Source organism: Hyperoodon ampullatus (assembly GCF_949752795.1).
Source record: "Hyperoodon ampullatus genome assembly, chromosome: 5".
Taxonomy (NCBI): domain Eukaryota; kingdom Metazoa; phylum Chordata; class Mammalia; order Artiodactyla; family Ziphiidae; genus Hyperoodon; species Hyperoodon ampullatus.
Window position 1 is genome coordinate 30,714,330 of NC_136918.1, and position 25,222 is coordinate 30,739,551.

Below are 25,222 nucleotides of genomic sequence, written 5' to 3' on the forward strand. Positions count from 1 at the left end.
TGTGTGACTTGGACAAGCGACATAAGCTCTCTGATAACTATCTTTCCTTTCAACAATTTCCAGATCCCCAGAACCAGTCACATCTGTAGTAATCAATTGTTATTTTTCGAAATACTTTTGATTCCAGTAAGTCCTTTTTGAGCATGCATTTTACTTAACCTCAGCATTTTTCATCTGTAAAATGGGTTTGTTGGAAGGATCAAATGAGTTAATTCATACAAAGTACTTAGAGCAGTGCCTTACTCATAAGTAACAGCTCAATACATGCCAGTTATTATTATTTCTTGCAAGCCTCCCAAGGGCCTGAATACCTCTCTAGGCCTCAGTTTCTTCATCTGTAAAATGAGAATAAGAAGTAGAGTTATTTTACAGGACTACTTAAAGATTATAAACTTCATATAAATGGAATCATATAACATGCAGCCTTTTGTGTCTGGCTTCTTTCACTTAATATAATGTTTTCAAGGTTCATCATGTTGAAGTATGTATCAGTACTTCATTCCTTTTTACTGATGAATAATGTTCCATTGTTTGAATAGAATAATGTTCCATTGTTTGAATAGACTGTATTTTATTTATCCATTCATCAGTTGATGGACATTTGAGTATTTCCATTTTTGGCTATTATGAGTAATGCTGCTGTGAACATTCATGTATAAGTTTTTGTGTGAACATATGTTTTCAATTCTCTTGGGTATAGAGCTAGGACTGGCATTGCCGAGTCATGTGGTAAATCTATGTTTAATATTTTGAGGAACTGCCAAACTGTTTTCCAAAGCAGCTGCACCATTCTACATTCCACCAACAACTTCTTCACATCCCTGTCAACACTTGTTATTATCTGGGGTTTTTATTAGCCATTCCAGTGTGGGTGAAATGGTACCTCACTGTGATTTTGACTTGCATTTCCCTACTGACTAATGATTTGAGCATCATTTCATGTGCTTTTTGGCTATTTTCTATGTATTCTTTGGAGAAATGTCTATTCTAATCCTTTGCCTATTTTTAAGTTGGATATCTTTTTATTATTATTGTAAGGGTTCTTTATATATTCTGATACAAATCCCTAATCAGATACATGATTTGCAAATATTTTCTACCATTTCTGTGTTTGTGTCTTCACTTTCTTCAAGCACAAAATTTAAAAATTTTATGACGTCCAATTTTTAAGCCACTAAATTTTGAGGTCGTGTGTATGCAGCACTAGATAATGGATACACAGTCCCGTTTTAAAGATGAGGAAATTAGAGCCCAGAGAGCTTAAGTGACTTGCTTAAAGTTGCACAGAAAATTGCTGATGGTCAGTGTGACTCTAAACCTTGTGCTCTTGACCAGTATATACATATCCCCATCTTGGACTGAAGTGCTAACAGAATGTTCTGGATTCAGAGTCATAAGGCTTGGAGAGTCACTGTCCAGATCACAGTGACTGTGATGAGGGGGGTGTTTTTTGAAGAACATGCAATCCATTGGTTTCATCACAAGCTCTGGACCGTCTACACTGATTCAGTAAAGTCCTTAGAAAACAACTTACTTTGATCCCACTGTCTTGGCTGCCTTAGAAATTTGCTTCTGTGGAGTTCTGCTTGACATCATGCTCTCAGCTTTGATCAGAGAGCAGTACATGAAGGCATTTCAGGACACCCGCTTTGCATTATAGTCTCTGTAACACCTGTGGAGGGGAATTGTCTCCTCCAGCACTTTCTATCCCCTCCATGCAACTTTGGAGGGAAATTCCTGTCAGATAGAAGTGCCAGGAAAAGCTTTTCCTCCTCTGAGGACCTGGTGTGTTTCCTCTTCCTGAGCAACAAGGATCATGATACTTATCGTGTTTCCTTTTTCACTTCAGCTGCCAGGAAGCTCAGAGTAAGGAAGTAGGATATTTAGTCATTGGTTGCTTATTTTCATTCTAATTTTCTCTTTGATCTTGATCTTCCATCTTTCCATCCAGTCATTTAACTGATATTGACTGACAACCTACTATGTGAGAGGACTGGAAGATGAATTAAGTAGATAAAATCCTTGAAGCAGAATCTGTGGTGCCCTGCCCATATCCCCTCGGGGATATCATATAATACAGCACAGCCTGACTTCCAATTGCCCGAGCGTTTTCTCTGACTGCCAGAGATGCTCTCCTTAAGCACCAGATGCCTGAAGAGGTGGAGCGTAACCTCCCTCCACCCCTGGGAGCTGCCCTCAGTCAGTGACTAAAATGAGTTGCTGTATTAATATCCAGCAACCCAGACCCTAAGGGTGGGGGTGGGTAACCACGAGATGCTATCTCCCAGGTTCCCCCCAGGGCTGAGCTCTAGCTGCCTGCAGAGGTAACTGCCTGCAAACCCACTTTTCATTGGCTGCTCCACCCTCCCTGTCCCCTACCAGGGCTCCCAGGCATCACCTGCAAAACAACTCTTTGTCCTTAGGGTCTGCTTTGGGGGAACCCAAACTCAGATAGTCTCTGATATCGTGGAGTTTATATCCTATTAAACAGAAAACCGAAGAATTATTCAACAACTGAAGCCAGGACCTGAGAGTGGGTGGGACACAGTCAGAGAAGGTGTGTGAGTGGGGAGAGGTGTTCCTGGCAGAGGTCACAGCCTCTGCTAAGGCCTGGAGGTGGGAAGGGGCTTGGCCTGTACCAGGAAAGGAAGGAAAGATTTTCTAAAGTATACTTCCCTTTATCTTGACTAAACATGATATTAATAGCAATTTTCTATTTCCTAATGTATCTTCGAATCCTTTGAGGGAATAAAGTAGGCAGGTAAACAAGCAAGAGAGCAAAAGGTCAGTGGTCCACGCGGGGGCCCTGGGCAAGTCGCTTCCCTCCCCTGGCGACCTGGGTTCTTTCTGTCAAGTGGGGATGTTTTTCCTGCTCTGTCTGTGCCACGGCTTTGCTGGGGGGTGTGAATGAGGCGGGGCAGAGAAACAGCTTTTGTACATTGTGAAGCAGTGTCCAAATGTCACCAGGTACTCATGAAGGGATCCAGGAAGAAATGCATGCTTTCATTATTAAATAATGGAGGCATTTTCTTTGTCCTTCAACCATACACCTGGTGAATATTTTACTGTCTCAGTTTGTATACATCACACAAGTGTCCAAAAGCCCACCCTGACCTCATTTGTCCATCTTCTGAGTGGCAGCAGGTGGGGAAGGAAAGACTCAGGGCTTTGGAATCAAATCAATGTGGCTTTGAATCTTGGCTCTGTTATTTATTTATATCCCTTAATTTGCCAGCACAGGGAGTCTGAGACCTTTCTCCAGCCCACGGCTGCTGCCTGGATTAAAAGGGATCATTCAGGCCCAGGAGAGCCGCTCAATGAGTGCAAATTTTATGTCTTCACACTCCAAGATCAGGAGAGCCTGCGTCTGTGTTTACACACAGATGCACGCCCTCCCTTCATGCAGCTCCAGGGTCCCCCGTGAACTCAGAACATGCATTTGGAGGCTGATTCTGAAGAGAATGAGTCACAGCAGTGCACCAGATGGCCTGGCTGTGACACAAACCCTCTCCTGCTCTTCCCTTGCCTGGCCAGAGTAGAAAGGTTTCTGCCGGGTTTTCTAAAGCTGGTTTGGAGTGACTGACCCCCTGCTCCTACCAAATCAGCAGAGGCCCCCCCACTGAGACAGGCTTCCCTGTCTCAGCCCTGAGCCCAGCGATGTAACAGCTGGTTACTTGTCTGCATCCCTCAGTGTACCCTGAGCTCTTTGGGGGTGGGGCTGGGGCTTGCTCACCTTCTCACTTTTAATAGTCGCTAAACAAATAATTATTCAATGAATGAAGGTGGACACTGTTCTTGCTCTCAAGGGCTGTATAGGCTGGCTGGCTGTAGACACAGGACAATAATACCAATTTCCTGCATTCTGGGAAAACCCCAAGGTTCAGCCCATTGTGTCTCTAATTGGTAGAGTTCATCTTGGGGGCACCAATTTCCAGGCCAGACCTGGGGATAGAGCAGCTGGGGACACAGCCTGCGAATGATGCCTTAAAAGGATGGACAAAGGAGCTTACAGATGAGAAAGAAATGTGGAAGGGCTGGAACCTGTAGGTGAGGCTGAGGCTGCCAGCCTGTCACTTGCCACGGTGGAGACAAGTCACACAAGGTGCATGCAATCCCCTTCTCTTTGTGGGAGTCCTCTGAAGTCTCCCAGCCTCCTTCTGAGGGGCTCCAGGCATCCTTGGCTTTGCTCTGATCCTGGCTCCCTAGCCCTGGACTAAAGATGGGTACCGACTAGGAGTCTCTGATCTGAACACTGAAGGCTCCTGGTGCAAGATCTCTGCCTAACAGGGACAGCTGCCCCAAGAATGGCCAGATGCCCCAGACCGATCCTTGGTCTCAAGGTAATATTCAGACACACGGCGAGGGTCAGCAGCTGGTAGCAGGTCACAGAAAGGGCAGTAAGCCAACGATGAGGCAGCAGAAGCCAAGAGGTAGCCCAGCGCTTCTCAGATCTTAACAGGCACCCACATCACCCGATATCTCCATAAATGCAGATTTGGGGTCCAGGAGGTCTGGGGTGGGGCCTGAGAGTCTGCATCTCTAGTGAGCAAGCTCCTGGGTGATGCTGATACAGGTGGGTGCTAGACGACAGCTTGAGTAGAGGACAAGACATCAGCAGGACATCAGCAGGGAAGTTGCAACAGGAGTGAGTGCCGGGCCTCTAGCTGCCAGAGGACATCAGGAAGGCACATTCTCAGGAGCACTGTGACCCGTGAGTCCCCTTCCTGCACTGCCTGCAGTCTTCCCCGGGCAGTCCCTGCTCCTTACTTCCCTGGGAAGACTCGAAGTAACCCTGCCACCTGCAGTCACATGAGTGTCTCTGTTCCTTTTCACCTAAGAGGACCTAGATCAGTAGCTCCCGGCCTGGCTGCACACAAGCATCACTTAGAGAGCGAGTCCCGGTGAGTTGTATTTTGCTTGGTTGGTCTGCGGGTGGGGAGCCTGGCCGTGATGATTCACAAAACGCTCACGTGCAGGCAGGGCTGTGAACCGTAGGCCTCATCAGCTTACTCAAACTTTAACACGGACATAAACCACCTGTGGATCTTGTTTAAAAACAGAGTTTTTCAAGCAGTAGGTCTGAGTGGGCCTGAGACTCAGCATTTCTGACGCTGCAGGTCTGAGGCCCACACTTTGAGTGGCACTGTGGTAAATAACACCAGCTTTCCCTAGTAATTAAAAAAGATAAGATGCAGGTTGATCACTTCTGATCTAACCCCTGAGGCTGGCCCGAAGCACAAGGCAAGACCCCACTGCACTGGGCACCACAAGTGCATTCGATCTCAAAGAGTCACACTCAGCTCTGTCTATACCACAAGCTCACTATGGGGGCCGGGTCCAGGGTGGAGATCCAGGGAGGCGCCGCTCCCGGCCGTGGCTACGCTGGACTCGGGGGCTTGGTGCTTGTGGATTCCCTTCGACACCTGGCTGGCCAAGTCCCACACATACTGGGTTGTTTTCCCTCTCTCGTTGGTGGAGGGGGATGAGCTGGGCTCCAGCCCCCAGTCTCTGCCCCAGGCTACTAACCCCTCCCCAAGGGGCATGCCCACTCTCTCAGATTTACTGATGATGCCCCGTCAGCTGCCTCTCCTCTCTTTTGCAGCCCAGGTGCCAAAGCCATCCTGGGGTGTCTCGCTGCCCACCAGGAACTGACCTGACCCTGTGGACTGCAGCACCCCTCCTCCTTGACAACAAAGCTCCTGCCAAAGGGGCCTCTGGAGCAGGAGTCGGGGGTGGGGGGTGAGCAGAGGAGGAGATGCTCCTTCCTACCTCCCCCCACTGGCGGGGGAGTGCCTGGTGCCTCGCAGCCCTGGTTCTCAGCCCTGGCTGCACGTTGGAACTACCAGGGGACACCCAGGCCTCACCCCAGACCAACTAAATAAGAATCCCTGAAAGTGGGACGCGCGCAGGAGTCCTTCTTAGGACTTCCCAGGTAATTCCGACGTGCTGCCAAATTTGTGATGACTTAGCAGCTGGGGGGCAGAAAATAACTCATGGGTCAGAGAAAGGACAGTGGTGTGAGGCCCACACTGCCCGCTCCAATCTTCCTCCCTCTTTCCAACTCACTCCTAGGTCCTATGCTAGAGACTACAATAAGGGCATCTTCTGTTTGGACTTGAACACTGGTGGGTGGGGGGGCGGGCTGGCGGGGGGGAATCAGCACACATTTCATCTCATTTGATCCACAACCCTACGCAAGGGTGTTATTTTCATCGACATTTTACAGTTGGAGAAACCGAGGCTCAGAGAGGTTGAGTGATTACACAAGGTCACACAGTAAGGGGTGGTGTCCAGAATTCAACCCCAGGTCCACTGTTCTATGGCGTATGATTTAGTCACAGTTGCAGGCATATAAACCAGGGAAACACGGGCCAAACCGTAAACACAAGTTATAAGTTGGCACAAGCAGGTAGCGTGCAGCCAGCTACGGCGGACCTGACATTTGTGTTTAAGTGTAAAACCCTGGGCCATGAAGGGGACTGTGTTCCTTTCTGCCTCTCTTCTCTATTCTCCAATCCCAGAACTACCTCCTCCATGGAAACTTCCAGAACCCTACTACCTCTCCACTCACCGTCTATACCAGTGGTTCCGCAAACTGTCTACTATCAGCTTGTAAAAATTCAGATCGCTGGGTTCCAACTCAGAGCCACTGATAGTCTCTAGCGATGGAGTCTGAAAAATCTACGTTTTAAACAAACAATCTGCAGGAATCTAATATGCACATACATTTGGGAACCAGTGATGTAGTCCCTTGCTGCTCAAAACTGTGGTCTCTGGACCATCAGTGCTGGGACCTGATAGAAATGTCACATCTGGGGCTGCACCCCTGGCCAACTACCAGCATACTCTGCATTTTCACAAGATGCCTGGGGCGATTTGCATACATGTTGAAATTTTAGAAACAGGCTCTATGCAATCTGGTGGGCATAAAGAGTGTCCTCAGACACAAAGGGTAGGTGCTTAAGAGATGGCTGTTCTTTTATGGGTTGTATTTGGGCCCAGTTTTAAATCTAGAAAAATGGTACAGATGAACCTATTTGTAGGGCAGGAATAGAGACGGAGAGGTAGAGAACGGACATGTGGACACGGTGGGGTGCGGGGAAGGGGAGGGTGGGATGAATTGGGAGATTAGGATTGAAATATATACACTACCATGCGTAAAATAGCTAGCTAGCAGGAACATGCTATAAAGCACAGGAAGCTCAGCTCGGTGCTCTGTGATGACCTAGATGGGTGGGATGGGGGGGAGGGAGGTCCAAGAGGGAGGGGATATATGTATACATACAGCAGATTTCTGTACAGCAGAAACACAGCATTGTAAAGCAATTATACTCCAATAAAAAAAATTTTTTTTAAATAAATAGAGTGATGGGAGAAGGAGAGTCCTCGCACCCTGGAGGGAGGGTTGTGGCCTTACTTTGCAGAGAATCCCTTGTGCATCCTGGAGCCTGCCTGGAAGGGGCGGCGCCAGTGCCTGTGTGCTTCTGGGGGAGGGGAGTCTGGGGTCTCAGGCGGGGCACACAGGCTGCAGAGACAGGATGCGGCCAGAAGAGGGCGCCACATCCTGCCGGACAGAGCCAAGCTGTGGGCGGGGGACCTACCGGCCCTGTTAGCCTGGGACCGAGGGGTTACTGCGATGGGAAAGTCCCGGCAAACTGAGACTAGCTGGTCACCCTGGCTGGAAGAGGCACCCTCAGAAGTGGTGCACACACGCGCATGCACACATACACACGTGCACATCACACACATGACACAGTGTACCAACACATGCACACACATACACAACACTCACCCATGCACTTCACACCACAAGCATAACAGAGACAACACACTTGCAAAAGTACACACGCACCCCTTGCACAACACATTTATAACACACGGAGCACACACCACACAATGCACATGTGCAGCACACTCACAACAAATATGCATGTACGCAGACCACACAAACATGCCAAACAAGCCGTACATCACAGCACACACACATGCAGACATGCACACGTGCCCATCATGCCACCTGCACAACATACACAACATACACACATGAACCACACACACACAATACACCCATGCCCTTCACACCACTCACACAACGCATGGGTAAAACACACCACACACACAAGCATATCATACATATCACACATGTGCACACAGTCATGACACACGTACCACAAAAACATACAGCCCAAGCACCACATAACAACACACACAGGCACAATGCCATGTGCACAACATACATGATACGTGCACGTGTCACGCCATCACGATGCATACACACATGAACATTGACACATCAACAACACACATGCACACATGAAAAGACACCACACAGCTTGCACCCGTGCACATCACATCACAGCCTACACGGGCACCAGGCACACGGGCACCACTAACACACTACACACAACAGACATGCACAGCATCCATTTGACACACGCACAACACAATGCACCCACACTTGCACGATGCGGACACACAGAGTCACACACACACACTCACAGCTTTGGGAGCCAGAGACTTTTGATCGAGGCCGTGTGTCTGGTTGGTAAAACATCCCTGCTCCAGGCCAATGAAAAGATGTATCAAAAGAATTGGAAAATGATATATTGATTCATTCAGCAATCGTTTCTTTACTGTGTGCTGAGACTACAGGTTCACTGCATGGCAAGGGAAGCAGGCACTGAATAAACTGATACATCAATGACCATTTAGCTTCGGGTGTCATGAGTGTTACGATTTAAGGCTGCAGACAGCACAAACCTGTGATGAGGGGGCGGGGCCTGGATGGGTCTGGGAGTTGCCTGAAAAGAGCTGTTTCAGCCAAGACCTGGAGTCGGAGCATCAGGGCCGGGGCTTTGGTGACATGAGTGAGACTCTGAGGTACACAGTCTAAGGAGGCTTCACCCTCCAGGCGACTGCATCTGTACGCCCCTGAGGGCGAGAGGCTAAGTGGCCAGGTTCAGAGGAGCCCCATCAGGAGTCTGAGAAGTATGTGGTCCTGCTCCCAGTTGCTGCTTCACTCCAGTCCTCCCACCCAGAGGGCTGGAGGATGGGTTTGCTTCCCGGGAGACTCTGGGCTCTGGGAAGAGCAGTGCTTATAGGGAAGGGACCTAGTCATCCAACTACCCAGCTGCACTGCTCCTGGATGCTGGTAACCAGACCCCTCCTCTGCACCCGCCATGGTAATAGTGGGGAGGGCAGGGGGTCCAGGACGAGCCCACCGTTTCCCTGGGCACAGCCTATGTCATCCTACTTCCCAGCTTGCCTCCTGGGGGTGGGGGCACCCTGCCAGGTCAGGCTGCTTGAGTGCAGTGTTTTAGATCCTGGGTCCTGGACCTGTCCCCTTAGTTTCGCCGACTAAGGAATGGGGCGTAGAGTGGGGGGCTCAGGCAATTTGGAGCAAATCCCTGCTTTGGCACCTACTAGCTGTGTGACTGTGGGTAAGTCACTTGGCTCCTCTGTGCCTCATTTTCATACGCATAAAATAGGCATGATTGTAGTGCTAGCACCCATCATTATAAGTTGTAAGGATTTTTGAGTCAATACATGAAAAGCTCTTTGATTAAAGTCAGGCACATGGCAAGAGCCACATAAAGGTTAGCTGCAATTGTTACCTTCATCCAAAATAAAAGTAAACCCAACAATCATACTATTAAAATGTGCTGGAACTGGAAGTGTCTTGGAGAACATCCACTCTAGGACCCTCTGGGTTATAGAGATAAAGCTGTTTGACCTGACAATCCACAGAGACAGAAGGACTAGAACCCAGGACGGGAAGAGAAGGGACAAGGAAGGGTTCCTCCTTTTCTGTCTCTAGGACGGTGGTTCTCCCCTGGAGGGCTGGTTAAAGACAGATCGCTGGACCCCACCCAGGGTTTCTGCCTCTGCATCTCTAACACGTCCTCAGGGCATGCTGCTGCCGCCGCCGCTGGTCCAGGGACCACACGTGGAGAAGCGCTGCCCTGAGGCAGTGGAAGCAGAACGCAGAATGTCTGCATCCCTGAGTTTGCTGGTTGCCCTCCGGGAACGGGGGAAGGGGAAGCAAGGGCCTACTTACAGCGGATGCCGTACCTCCGGCAGCGCCCTCTGCAGGGGGATGCGGGCACCGAGCGCCTCCTCCAGGCTGAGCGAGGTCAGCGCCTCTTCTTCAGATGCCCCTGCATCCTCCTCCTCGGCCGCCCAGTCCCTCTCTGGGGCGTCCTCGTCCGGCCTCCTGCTCAGCCGCTTGATGAGCTGGTAGCTGCCACCTCTCCTGCCCTGGCTCTGGTTCCCTCTCGCCCTGGGAGAGGCCACAGCCACCAGGAGCTGATCCTCCCGCAGCGAGATGAAGGACGGCAAGCCCTCCAGAGGGCCGTACTCTTGGTCCTCGTCCTTGGACTCCAGCACCAATTCCTGGGGACTTTCCCCAAAGTCCAGGCGGTACCCGGCTTCGGGGCCGTGCTCGGCGACCTGAGCTGGGACAGCCTGGGGCAGGGTAGGCAGGGGAGGGTGCAGCACGGCCAGCATCAGCAACACACATCCCAGCAGTAGGAATTGCAGCCTGCAAGGTCCACGCCTGCATCGCTTCCTTAGCAGCATGTGGCTGGAACTTGCCAAACGCAACAGGTCATGTTCAAATTCACTGTTTCCTCCTGCTCCGGCTTCCTCCAAGCTGGCAGCAGAACCTGGTTTCCTGGGTCCACCTGGAAGGTTTTTTTGCCGGTCACTTAACCTGCTCCTTTTTTCCCCGGCTGACATTTGTCAGCAGCGTGTGTAAGACCGGCTTCCACTTACAATCAGAAAGCCACGGACCCAAGTCCCAGCCCAGGTCCTCTCTGAGCGGACGTCTTTAATTGCCTTCCAAAAGCCCGTTCACAGGGACTTCAGACTGAACTGTTTGCGCTTCCCTCCACCCCAACCCTTTGATGCCCTTTTCCTCTTTGGGAAAAATAATGATTCCTTTCTGCTCAGGGGTCTAGTCCCACGTGTTTCGCTTCCCCCCCTTGCACGAATTGTCAGGCTGCTATGAGATGTCTGGGGGTAGCCGGTGGGTCCTCAGTCTGGCAAAGTTGACAGCCGTCCTCTTTTGGACCCTGCAAGTCAGGTCAGCTCAACAGATGTGAAGCCGGCAGCAGCCTAATTTCCTTTCACACATAGCTCCCCGCTCAGCCGGCCCGAGAAGCTCCGCCAGACGCCGCAGGCGTGCGCCTTGCTCATGGTCCTAACGCCCTCACTGTTCCCAGGCTTTGTGCAACCAGAGGAACACGACTCCGGGGAAAACAAACGCCGTCACCGCCAGGACCAAACCCAACAGGAACATCCCAGGAGGTCTGATTTGAATCTCCTTCACAGGAAGGCTTCTTTCCCCACCCAAAGGGGCGGGAAAGAGTATTCCCTCCTAACTTCCAGAAGGCTGTACCTGGGATGGAAATGCAGGGAGCTCACTGGCTATTTACACACTCAGCCTCCCACAGGTCTGAGGACCACCGTCCTCAACCTTCTGAAAAGGAGTGGGGCTGGGGGAGATGCTCTTGTCACAAGCCCCTCCTGCCCACAACAGCACCTGAATGCCTGCTCTGCACTGGCCTCTGAGCAGGTTGATGGGTGGGGGGGGGGTGGAGGGGAGTGGTGGGGTGGGGGTGGGGGAGGGCTTGGCGGTCAGAAGAGGGGCATGCTCCTTCAGTTGTAAATGTCCTTCATTCAACCAGTGACTATTGATGAGCACCCACTATGTGCCAAAACTATCCTGGAGACTGGGGGTATAGCAAGGAATAAAACAGCAAAATGTGTGGAACTTACATCCTAGTGGGAAAGACAAACAGACAGACAGATAATTAAAATATACAGTGGGAGGCACTTCCCTGGCGGCACAATGGTTAAGACGCCACACTCCCAATGCAGGGGGCCTGGGTTCGATCCCTGGTCAGGGAACTAGATCCCACATCCATGCCTCAACTAAGGAGCCTAAAAGCCACAACTAAGGAGGCTGCCTGCCGCAGCTAGGACCTGGTGCAACCAAATAAATAAATAAATATTTTAAAAATTAATAATAAAAAAATAAAATATACAGTGGGAGAGACAGTGATAAGGGCTAAGGAGAAAAATAAAGCAGGGAAGGGGGCTGGGGAACAGGGGCTGGCATTGACAATTGACACTGAGTGAGGGAAGGGCTCTCAGAAGCATTTGTGAACGAGGAGGACTGGGCAGCTCAGTGGGGTGAGCACTTGGGGCAGACAGCACAGCAGGTACAAAGGTCTTGAGACCAAGAGCATGCCTGGCCTTCTGAGGACCCGCAGAGGGCCCGTGTGGCTGGAACAGAGTGGGCAGGGTGGGAATGGAATGAGAGAGGCAAGAGGGGGGATTACTTAGGCCCTCGGGGGGCTAAGGTCGGGATTTTGGCTTTTCCTTTGAGCAAGATGAGAGCCCTTGGAGGGTTGTAAGCAGAAGACAGACACAGTCAACTCGGACGTTAACTGGTCCACTCTGGCTGCTATGCTGAGGTTAGACAGTCGGGGAGAACAGGGCAGAAGCAGGGAGACCAACTGAGGTGTTACTGCGGTGAGACATGATAAGGGCATCCCTGGAGGTGGGGCAGTGCTTGGCTTCTGGAAGTATTTTAAGGAAGAACCTGTACGATTGGTTGGTGAATTAACGTCCAGTGTGAGAGAAAGATGAGTCAAGGATGATTACAAGTTTTTGGTCTGAGCAGTTGGAAGAATCAAGTTGCCGTCAAGGAGGATGGGGAAGCCTGGGAGCATGGAGAGGGCAGTGAAAGCAGTGGTTCCATTGGGGACACGCATAGTTGGAGATGGCGTTTCAACAGCCAAGGGGAGGGGAAGGGTGGGCAGCTGGATATATGGATACGTGGGGATATATGATAGCTGGAGGTCAGAGGACAGGTCTGGCCTGAAGATAAACAGCCAGACGCCAGCAGCACATAGATGGTACCTGAAGATCCTGGAGGGAGTGAAGGAGACGGGAGAGAGGAAGGGAGCCAGCGAGTTCAGAGGCCTCAGGCGTCAGGTGGACCGGATTGATGGAGGGTGGGTAGCTGGCACCATGAGATGCCACCATCCTGATGTCTGGAGAGGAACCAGGAGTGGGGTGGGGAGGGCTGTCACTGCAGGGTTCCTGGGTGAATTGCTCATTGTTTCTGACTTGATTTTAATCTTAAATTGTGAGCATAAACATCTCATGGGAAAAAAATGTTTTTCCTTTGGATTCAGTTGCTGCTTCCAGCCTGTGTGTGTGTGTGTGTGTGTGTGTGTGTGTGTGTGTTCACATTTGTTTTCCCTGAAGCCACTCAGAGTCAGAGGTGAAAGAGTAGGTCCTAAACGATTGTTTTGACAGCCCAGCACAGCGCCCAATGGACAGCTCATAGGAATTGCCAGATTGGACTGTATTTTCCATATCCCACATCAGGATGTGCTGGGGGGTGGGAATTGTATGACTTCCAGGCTAAAGAGGCAGACGTTCTGGGAGATGGGGTTTAGAATGTAAGGACATCTGGGGGTTAACGAGGATGATAGGATGGAGAGTTTTGATTCCAGGAAGCTTTCGGAGACCTAAGGGTGCACAGCCTCCACCCTCGGGCAGAGCGTCCTCCTCCACCCTCTCGGGTAACACTGGCCTCCAACTTGCCAGCCTCGTCCCACCTCAGGGCCTTTACCTGGCCTTCCTTCTGCTGGATGGCTCTTTCCCCAGAAGTCCAGCCATATGGCTCACTTCTCCACTTTGATGTCAACTCCAAGATCGCCTATTCAGGGAGAGCCCCCCACCCACCTCTTCCCATCAGAACCCCTCCTTCCACGTGTGGCATTGTCTGTCTGCTTCCCCTCTGCTTTCTCCGTGTCTCCATGGCTCTTCTCAATACTCGATGAGTAACATCCTCATCCGTGTCACTTCTTGATCTGTGTCTATTCATTTTCCTCCTCATTACGGGTCACCTTTCACTGGTTCTTTGCACGCCTAGTCATTTTCAATTTGACGCCAGATGCTGTGAATTTTATCTTGTTGGATATTGGATATGTTCGTATTTCTATAAATATTGTTGAGCTTTTTTTCTGGAAGGTCAAATGGTCTGATCTTTGAGCAGTCTTTAGCTAAGGGCCAATTTCCCCCCACTTACTGAAGCAAGACCTTCTGAGTACTCGGCCTGACGCCCCATGAATTGCGCGTTTCCACTCTTGCCGCTGACTATTCCCCGCCATGTGTGAGCTCTGAGGACTCTTCCCTCTGCTCCTTTGGGTGGTTCTTTCTCTGGCCTTGAGTTGTTTTCCCACAGGCATGTTCTGATCAGAACTCCTGTGAAGACTTGGGATCCTTGCCCATCTCCAGAGCTCTCTGTGTGTAGCTCTCTGCTCCCCAGGTCTCTGCTTTGCATGCTCTAACCCCCTTGGCCTCCCCAGTCTCCCAGTTCTATCTCCTCAAGCCAGGGCCACACCCTGCTCCACCTGGGATCCCCTTCCTACAACTGTAGCCTGGAAATGGTCTCCAGGCAACACACTCACAGGTCTCACCTCATTTGTTTCCCCTCTCTCAGGGATCACTCTCCCTGTTACCTAACTGACAATTCCTGAAACTATTGTTTTATATTTCTTCCAGGGTTTTTAGTTGCCTCTGAATTACTTGAGGAGGAAAGCACTTCTGTGATGTTGTCTTCATTTGGAGTCCCCTAGTAGCGGGCTCTGGGGTGTAGTTGATCCTGATGCGTTCTGGTTTTGTGAATTTGCCTACTTGCTACAATTTATTTGTAACCTTGAAATTAATACTTGTGTCACTTTCACAATCATTGGTGGACGAGTGCAGAGTGGCAAAAATGTTGACTTATGTGATGTGCACATTCCCAGCTAAGGTCACACAGGTGACACTCTGACCTTGTTCCAGCTCTCGTATTATAAACAAGTATCCTGTTCTATCTAGTGCTATGTTTACACATTTTTTGTGCTTTGTGTTGGTGATTTTGCTGCTTAAAATGGCCCCCAAGCCTAGTGCTGAAGTGCTGTCTAGGGTCGTAAGCGCAGAAGGCTGTGATGAGCCTTACGGGGAAAATGCATGTGTTAGATGAGCTTCTTTCCGGCGTAACTTCTAGTGCTGTTGGCCGTGAGTTCAATGTTAATGAATCCACAGTATATATTAAATATATTAAGGTGTCTTTGAACATAAACATATAAAACAAGGTTATGTATTGATTGGTTGACCAGAAGACCGGGGAGCAGTGGTTCTGTATTTGCTAATTCAGTATTCATAGCAACTTTGTAGAACATCACTCCTACGAAGTCTTGTTACTGTATAAAAAAACGGAACAAGTAGTTTATTCATGGAGGGGAGAGGGGAAGAGAGATAGGGAAGGGAAGGCAGTCTTCGAAGAGCATGTCATCAGGACAGCTATTACTGTGGGTACCTAGAGCTTAATATCATTGGGGTTGTTTGGGAGCCACAGTAGAGCATGCCTCAGGGTTGGGGTATTTATGCACCAACCCCCCATCAGCCGAGGTCTGCTGGGGAGGGGCACTCAGGGCGTGCTGGAGAGCAGACAGAGGCACTGAATGCCAAAGGAAGTCCTCAGGCAGAGAGGTACAGACGCTGGTGATTGAAGTCCAGCCTCGGTTTCTACTACAGTGGGAGAGGATCCAAGCATCTGCTGCAGAAGCCAGGCAGGTAATATAAGCAAGAGCAGTAGGCTGAGGGGGGCTGCAGGAGCCGAGAGTTTCTCTCCCTGTCTAACAAGAAGAGCTGTTCCTCAGCTATGGCCAATTTTTGCCATGCAGGAAAATAGGCCGAGACTTGCCAAATCTTCTGGTTTCTCAAGAAAAGTGGGAAATTCAGATTTTTTTAAATGTGAAATTCTAAATTTGTAAAAGCTGGCAGTGAATTTAAAAACCTTCAAATACACCGTGAAGGCCAAACAAAACATGGCGGCAGGCCAACTTCAGCCCACGGACCACCAGTCTGCAATCTCTCTGATAGAAGGTGTGCAAAACCCCACCTGTTGGGCATGAGCCTGGAGAAAATGGATCATCATCTCCTGTGCACGCTAAGCCTTCTGGGAGTGCCAAGAGATGCCTAGAAGTCTGCCCTGACATCCACGTGGCTAGGTGTCCCTGTGTCTGTCCGGTGAGCTCACCTCACTCTCCTGCTTCGAGGTTTATTAGAAGTCCAAGGACCACCATTCCTTGTGGCTACAGGAGCTCTCCAGCGATTTCTTGTCACTGTTTTGGCATTTTTCCCCCCGTGAGAAATTAGCTGAGCCTCCTGGGCTATTCGTCTGGCATCTGCTCATCTGCACAGCCGGTCAGCCCACTCCATCACTAAGAACAGGGCTGCCTGCCCAGCCTTCCACCTGCACACAGACTAGAGATTGTCAGAGGAGCTTGCAAGTCGAATGGTAGTGTGTGGGGAAACAGGGCCCAGGGAATTGGCCACCATCTGGCATTTTCTGCAACACAGAGGGAGGGAGAAGCCAATGGCTGTGCTCCCAGGGAATGGCAGAGCACCTGGCAGCCAGGGGTCAGGAGTCAGCCAGGGAAAGAGATCCACCAAGAGACATAAATGGGAGATACATGACTTGTTACAGAGATATGATCTCACATAATCGTGGGAGCTGGCAAGCGGTCTCTGCAAAGCTGGTGTCTTCACATCTGATGCTGAAGCCTGAAGTCCACAAGACAGGCAGCTACGAAGGAAAGATAGATACAAAGTGGGGGAAATCAAGACCAAGCTGGACCCCCAGTGTGAGATGGAATAAACCCGTGTCCATCCTTGCTGCCTCTATGTACGTGGTATGGGTATCCTGCAGAAGCCAGGGTCCTTTGGTCTGGAGCTAAACGCAGACCCCTGGCCCAGACACAAGAGCAGAAGAACTGAAGGAGGATTCAGGGCAAGTCCTACCGCTTCCGGCCAATGAGGTGAGTCAGCAGATCAGCCACATCGTGTAGTATGAGCTACATAATGTCTGTTGCTTCCCTTCTGCCCTTCCAGATTTCCCAAGAGTCACTCTTGTGCCCCACTGTGGAGATACTAGAACAGCTCTGTCTTCACTTCTGGGGGTGCCTGAGTGTCTGACTTTTGATGTATGACCAAGATAAAGGCAATGGGATATGTGGTATGCTGTCTGAGGTCTGAAACTCTCCCGGCAAGCCTCAGGGTTATCTTCTTTACTGGCGATTTGCAATGGCCTCCCCAGTTTGAGAAGCCTGGCTGGATGACTTAAAAAGCCCCTTGGTTGGCTGTGTCCCCTCCTTACTCACGCCCACCAATAAATCCTACTTTCTTGTCAAAGAAAAAAAAAGCCACCTGGCTCTTTTCAGTGAGTTCTCCTAAAGCCAAGGTTCCTCACACAGATCTTGGCTGTTCAATCCAGAGATTCAGTGTGGTCTCTGTGGACAAATGTTGGGCCCCGATGCACAAATTTTGTCTCTCAGAAACTACACTGTTCCCCTGTATTCTCTTTCTCTCCCTCCACTGGATCTTTCGCCTTTAAATAAAAGTCTTAACATAAGTATACTCTGTGGAGTCCGGACAATCCATTCAAATATCTGAACTGAGGAAAACAATATAACCAACCCCACTGAAAATGTGTTAAAATGAGCATTCTGGGAAATGTAGGTCAGTCTAGCTAATTGATACATTATGAAGTCATCAAAATGTCCATGGGCCTCAGTGCTCTGTGGCCACTATCTTGGTATAGGGAAGTTTGCTCTTGGTGTCAGGAACAAGCTTGGCAGACCTAGGTCTTTCCAAAGAAATCATTCCACAGCTGCCTGGGGAACCAGAACAAAACCAGAACAAACCAGACAAATTCTAAGAGGAAACAAAGACTTGTTGATTTCTTAAGATCCTCCCTTCTTGTGATTCTGCAGCTAAAACCTTATGTGGGTTCTTGCTAGTTTTCCAATGCTAACAGAAAGAGAATGCAGAAGGGAAGGTCTGATTCCTTTTGGGAAGGATGCTCTAGAAAGATCCAGGAAGACATAGATGAGAAAACTAGAACTGCCAAGAGTGAGTTACAACATGGCAGATTTGGGCTCCGTCAACGGGAGGACTTTATAACATTTAGTGTAAATGTCCAATAGCTGAAGGGATTGCCTTGTGAGGCACTGAGCCCAACTTTTTGACTTGTTAGCTTCAGGCAGAGATTTAATAACATCCTTCCTTCCTCCTTCTCTCCCTCCCCCTCTCCCTCCCTTCCTTTCTTCTTCCTTCTTTTCTTCCTTCCTTCCATGCATCTGTCCATCCAGTAAATTTTCTCTGAATGAAATCAGTCTACCAACATTTATTGAATACCTATTATATGCCGGGTGCTGTGTTGGGTTCTGGAATCACAGCCCAACAGGGAAGGCAGTTGGGGTTATTGACCACCTGCTGTGTGCTGGGCACTGCTTGAGGCGCTAGAGATTAGAACCTAGGATAGAAGGCAGTCTGAGACTGGTGTTGAGATTCTTCAATTCTAAGCCGTGACTCTTAAGTGGATCCTCCAATTTGTGAGTCCCAGTCTGGTTGGTACTACCAGCCATGATTCCCTGACTCACAGTGACCCACAGGGCTTCTGTTGCCACTAAGACTGTTTTGGTTTGGCTGGGTCCAGTGGGGCTGGGATGTTCTGGTCTGTGACCTCATTGTTTATTATCATTTTTTGAAGCTTCTTCCTCCCTTCTGTAGGCTGGACCAGAACCAGAGACAACAGGGTGGCTATGTGAAATAAACTCCAGCCAGCATTACTAACACCTTGAGCACCCAAACAATGGGTCACATGCCTACAGCTCGTGACTTCTTGGCAGCTTGGCTGAGCCTGAGCTCTTCCATTTTTATATGCCATTTGAGATGGGAAGGCATTGGAAATGGCTGATCTGTGAACGTTTACAGTGTAAAATCCATGCAGATAGAGAGGAGATGAATTTATGAGTAGTCCAATCTTAGCCCTCAAGGAAAGACTAGGAAATACATTTAGCCTGACATTTAAAGATCTGATGTGATCCAGATGCTGTCAGTTTAGCACCCAACTCTCCCCAAACACTGTGAAAGACCTGATAGGGGAGGGTGTCATGTGGTAGGACACGTGGGTGGAGGAAGGCCATGAGGACAACAGTTCCCAAGATGGCGGCTGGGCTTTACCCCTTGGATATGCCTTGTGCTGTGTCCCAATTTGCAAGGGTGGGACTGTCTCTAAAGGAGCCTTTTGAAAACCTTGTGCAATCTCTTTGCAAACATGACATGATCCCTGAGAAAGAGAGTGTATACAAAGCTGGAGATGGCTCTTGACAAAAGTGTTTTGCTAATAAGCAAGAGTGGGGCAGATAGAAATGTAGGCCTTTGCTGGCTGTAGAGGGAAGGCAGGGCTGGATCCTGACAGAGAACTCTCGTGGTCTGTGGGAACTTCCATCAGGACTCGTGTTCAGTTATGTGTTCAGAAGGCTGCTAATGCACATGGTTGGAGGCATAGATGCCCCAGGCAACTCTGCAATGCTTGGAGGGTGGACGTCTTCATGAATGTACCTTGAATATTGAATAGATTGGAGGTAGGGCTTGGAGGAAGTCTACGAAGTTTGTCTTAAGAAGTTAGAACTGAATTTTTTTAATACTTAATTTTTTAAAAATTTTATTGAAATATAGTTGATTTACAAAGTTGTACTAGTTTCAGATGTACAGCATAATGGTTCAGTTATACATATATATAAATATATATATTCTTATCCATTATAGGTTATAAGATATTGAATGTAGTTCCCTGTGCTATACAGTAGGTCCTTGTTGGTTATCTATTTTATATATAATAGTGTATACATTTCTATCTCAAACTCCTAATTTATCCCTCTGCCTTAGAACTGAAGGTAACGCACCTGATTCTGGGGTGGTCACAGGTGTGATGGACGTTGGATCCCAGTCCAAAGTCTGCAACTTATTCTCTGTGTGAACTTGGACAAGTCTCTATATATTCATGTAAGGAAAGGGCTGGATTAAATGTTCTCCAGAGATTTTTCAGCACTATGGTGGAAACTGAACATGCATTATAAAATGGAAATTGTGCCTGAGCCATTTATACAGAATCTCCCAATAGTCACGCAGCTGGAGGAAAATGAAGAAATCTTAAATATCCTACCCAGCCTCCCTGCCTTCTGAGCAAAAGCATTCTTGGAATAACCAACTTCCTGGCCTCTACAAATATAACCCCACAGAGAACCAAGTCATCAGCCACAAAGAGCTTTACTTCAGGTGTTTAAGACTACCCTGCATTCCCGATAAAAAGGCCCACGCTCTTGGCTCAAAACATTGCTGCAAGTTTTAAGTGACATTTGCATATTGATTTCAAAAGGTCCCGCAGCAACTGTGTAAATGAATTCATTAGAACAACTGACTCTAGTAGCACTCTGACCCAACAGTGACATCACCCCGACAGAACACAGAGTTGAGCTTATGAACCAATCAAGATAATTGTGCCCTTGATTGGGAAGGATAAGTGTGCTGTTGAAGGCATTTGTCAGCTCCTCAGCTGGGACTGTGTGGAGAGGCCAGGAGACAGTTTCAGAGAGAAGGCCGCGGGGAATTCCCTGGGTTGGGTGTCTGAGCACTAATACTTTTTCCACGAGGTAGAGGTGGCAGGGGGGCAGAAGCATGCATCTGAGATTGGAAGCCTTGCATCATGAGAGTCAGCATGATCTGCCTTGTAGAGTCTGCAGTACTTTCTGTGCCCTGCTTCTTCCTAATCATAGCAGTTACCATTTGCACTTTGTTTTTTTTGTTTGTTTTTGTTTTTGCGGTACGCGGGCCTCTCACTGTTGCAGCCTCTCCCGTTGCGGAGCACAGGCTCCGGACGCGCAGGCTCAGCGGCCATGGCTCACGGGCCCAGCTGCTCCGCGGCATGTGGGATCCTCCCGGACTGGGGCACGAACCCGTATCCACTGCATCGGCAGGCGGACTCTCAACCACTGCGCCACCAGGGAAGCCCTGCACTTTGTTTTTATCAATATATTAGTCTCCTTTTTTGGAAAGGATTTGTGGTGGCTTGAGTGTACATTCAAATCAATAGGACAGAATAAATAGCTAAGGACACTGGGTCAAAGGAAAAGTAAGCTTAGGGAGTAAGATGAAACCAGAAGTAAAGTTAACACACAAAGTATGTAAGCAATTGCAAAAGTAAGCCACTCTGAGCTTCCTAGCAGCCAATGTAAGGAAGGGAACACGGTTGGTCATCAGATTCACAGTACCCAAAGAATAAGAATGTTCCAACTGGACAATCAATAGATCCTCCTGGTTATTGCCCATGAACCCTGGAGTTCAGGATTTTCATCTTTAAATGACAGGTACCTGGAGATAAAATGTCTGCATTTATCAGAAAGGACAGTGCCAAATGCTTTGATAATCTAGAAAATGTAATATAGGGCGGATGTTCTTTTTGGTTTAAAAAAAAAATTGCTTAAACCAGGACTTATGCCTGAGTGCAGGCCCGTTCCACAGCTGCAGAAAAGTGAGCTGAAGGAGACCGCTCACAGAGCGAAGACTGCCCTGAAAAAAACTGTTCGGGACAAAGGGGAAATTTTTTTTTTAACATCTTTATTGGAGTATAATTGCTTTACAATGGTGTGTTAGTTTCTGCTTTATAACAAAGTGAATCAGTTATACATATACATATGTTCCCATATCTCCTCCCTCTTGCACCTCCCTCCCTCCCACCCTCCCTGTCCCACCCCTCTAGGTGGTCACAAAGCACTGAGCTGATCTCCCTGTGCTATGCGCCTGCTTCCCACTAGCTATCTATTTCACGTTTGGTAGTGTATATATATGTCCATGCCACTCTCTCACTTCATCCCAGCTTACCCTTCCCCCTCCCCGTGTCCTCAAGCCCATTCTCTATGTCTGCGTCTCTATTCCTGTCCTGCCCCTAGCTCCTTCAGAACCATTTTTTTTTAGATTCCATATGTATTAGCATATGGTATTTGTTTTTCTCTTTCTGACTTACTTCACTCTGTATAACAGACTCTAGGTCCATCCACCTCACTACAAATAACTCAATTTCATTTCTTTTTATGGCTGAGTAATATTCCATTGCATATATGTGCCATATCTTCTTTATCCATTCATCTGTTGATGGACACTTAGGTTGCTTCCATGTCCTGGCTATTGTAAATAGAGCTGCAGTGAACATTGTGGCACATGACTCTTTTTGAATTATAGTTTTCTCAGGGTACATGCCCAGTAGTGGGATTGCTGGGTCATATGGTAGTTCTATTTTTAGTTTTTTAAGGAACCTCCATACAGTTCTCCATAGTGACTGTATCATTCCCACCAACAGTGCAAGAGGGTTCCCTACAGAGGGGAAATTAAGTGCCCAGTGTTCTAGGTCTTAGTGCTGTGGGTCTTTAACCCTGGCTATGCATCAGAATAACCTTAGAGCTTTTTTTTCCTTAATTTTATTTATTTATTTATTTATTTTTGGCTGCGCTGGGTCTTCGTTGCTGAGTGTGGGCTTTCTCTAGTTGCAGTGAGCGGGCACTACTCTTCGTTGCGGTGCACGGGCTTCTTATTGTGGTGGCTTCTCTTGTTGCGGAGCACGGGCTCTAGGCATACGGGCTTCAGTAGTTGTGGCACGCGGGCTCAGTAGTTGTGGCTCACAGGTTTAGTTGCTCCACAGCATGTGGAATCTTCCCGGACCAGGGCTCAAACCCGTGTCCCCTGCATTGGTAGGCAGATTCTTAACCACTGAGCCACCAAGTAAGCCCCAACCTTGGAGGTCTGAACAACACTGAAGTCCAGTCCTCCAGGGGATTCTAATGTGTCCTCAGAGATGGAGACCACTGCTCAAAGCATGGGGTTGTTTTGGGTGGAAAAACCCAAAGCAGCTGCTACCAGTCACTGCCCATAGCCACAGTTAGTAAGCTGTCCTTGCTGGATTTGATTGTGAGTGATGGAAAATCCTGGTGAACAAGGAGGAAATATGAACCTGCAGGTAGGGAAGCTGTTGACCTGCTGCATCAGATTGTGGGAACTAAGCCAATGAGTTTTGGAGGACACCTGCCCACAGGAATACCCGAGCCCTTGCATACAGGACCCCTGTGGGCATTTTTTGTGACTTTGATTTATAGAGGCTGATTAGCCAACCTGGTTCACCGAGGCTAACCAGGTCACAGGACTTACGTTGCTAAAGCTAGGAAAGTCCCAGGCAAACTGGGATGAGTTGGTCACCCCAATGGTTTGGTCTCTTCTCAAGACAGGATCAGAGAGTGGAAAGGGTGAGTCAGGCCTGAAGCCGAGCACGTTTGACCCTCTGTGGATGTTTATCTGTGTCTTCCTTTCTACCTGGGCTGCCAGATGCAGGGTCCTCTACCCACCGCCTCTGTTCCCATCTCCCTGAGACATTTCTGTGTCTGTTCCAGATTCCAGGAGGGGCCCAGCCAGAGCTCTGGGGCCTCTGGGACCTGGGAGGAAGTGGAACTTCCCCAAACTCTGAAGATCTGCTCTGTCAGACGCTGTAGGATCATGGCTTTTCTCCAAAGTCAAGGCACAGGGCTTGGAGACTCACTGTCTTTTGCCTGGAGCCTTTGTCCTTGAAAGCCAGTGGGCAGCCCCTGGGGTACGAATGAAACAGGCCAGGACCTGGGACCTGGGGCCCTTTGCTGCAATGCTTGCACCTGGACAAATGTCTCCTTCAGCAACAAAATACAAAGAAACTCCAAGGGACTAAAAATAACTGCCCACATGCACAGTTGGGGGCAATTATGGACAACAAGATACAAAAAGACCAAAAACACAACTGCCACTTCTGAAGAGCCAGGAGCAAAAGCAGGGTGTCAGGAGAAAAAGCAGGGTACTGTGCACGCCCCCTGCACACAACACCACCAAAGAGGTGGGCAAACCACCTAAGTCACCCTTCTGGCCTGACCCCTGGGCACACCGCTACCCTCACCCCATGTAAGGAACCAGCTTGCCCCCTCCTGAGGAGTGAGTGAGCAAGGAAACCTGTTACTTGTTCTCGATCCTTCCTGCTGCCGCAGGGGCCCCAATAAAGCCTTGACTGAATTTCTTGTCTGGTCTCTGATCAATTTCTATTGATTAAGGAGGCCAAGAACCCTGGTCAGTAACACAAATACTTAGATGACACAGGAACCCCACAGGCAAATGGTGCCCTGCTACCAGGGCTGTTTTCAGGGGCACTCACTGAGGGCCCCTGCTCAGAAGGGTCCATGCTTGGTTTAACACTTCTGCTGTCATCATCTTGAACTCCTTAATAATTTTTGAACAAGGGGCCCTGCATTTTTTTTTTCCTGCGGTATGCGGGCCTCTCACTGTTGTGGCCTCCCCCGTTGCAGAGCACAGGCTCCGGATGCGCAGGCTCAGTGGCCATGGCTCACGGGCCCAGCCGCTCCACGGCATGTGGGATCTTCCCAGACCGGGGCACGAACCGGCGTCCCCTGCATCGGCAGGCGGACTCTCAACCACTACGCCACCAGGGAAGCCCGGGGCCCTGCATTTTACTTTATGCCAGGCCCTGCAAATTCCGCGGCCAGTCCTGCCTGCCACTCAGCCCAAAGGCACCCCTCCACCTTCGTTCCACCCAAACAGATTCACTTATGCTGCTTTTGCCAGGGGTGCCATTATGGAAAAAACTGACAATAAAATGGGAAATTTTACCCGAGGGACTCACATCCTGGCTAATTCCTGGCCTAATTCCGGAATCTCTCAATCACATTTCCAAGGGGCACAGCCCCCAAATCTGCGTTTTAGGAAGGGTACCTGGGTGATTCTGATGCATGGCGAAGATCGGGCTCCAGTATTTTAGAGCAGGATTTTAAGTCAAAATAAGTAAGGGGGAAAAAAGAAAGGGAAGAAGCTGTGAGAGGTAAGCACTTGGAGTCGCTGACTCAGGCAGACTTTCAGGCTCCTACACTTATCCATAGTGCCTTTGTTTGGCCCCGACTGTGGGGATGTTTCCCCTTTGCGTGTTTCACTGCCTGAAATTAAGAAAAAACTATCTCCGTTACAATTCTGTGAGCAAGTTCTTTGAGGCCTGGGCCTGCTCTCTGCCCATGTTTCAGCCTCTTCTACCCCTTGTAGCTAAGCCAGACTGCCCAGCAAGAACTCCCAGATCAGCTCCCGGGAGCCTCACACCCCTGCCTGCACCCCTCTCCGGTTTCACGGCTTCCCAAATGCCCTCCTTCTGATCAGCCTCTCCAGCTGCTACACCCCATGTTTGCTTCTGATTTTGACTGACCTTGGCCCGTGGTCCTTGGCTGACTCCTTCTGGCACTCT

General features: G+C 49.2%; 1 protein-coding gene across 1 annotated transcript in view; it reads right to left on the bottom strand.

Annotated features, from left to right (window-relative positions):
- Positions 1 to 10,593, bottom strand: part of GALNT15 (polypeptide N-acetylgalactosaminyltransferase 15) — a 34,165-nt gene extending 23,572 nt beyond the window's left edge. Inside the window, exon 1 of the mRNA XM_079704260.1 lies at positions 10,058 to 10,593. Within this exon, the coding sequence (XP_079560386.1) occupies positions 10,058 to 10,578 (521 nt within the window). The 5' untranslated portion in view covers positions 10,579 to 10,593. The remainder of the gene's footprint in view (positions 1 to 10,057) is intronic.
- Between the last annotated feature and the right edge of the window lie 14,629 nt (positions 10,594 to 25,222).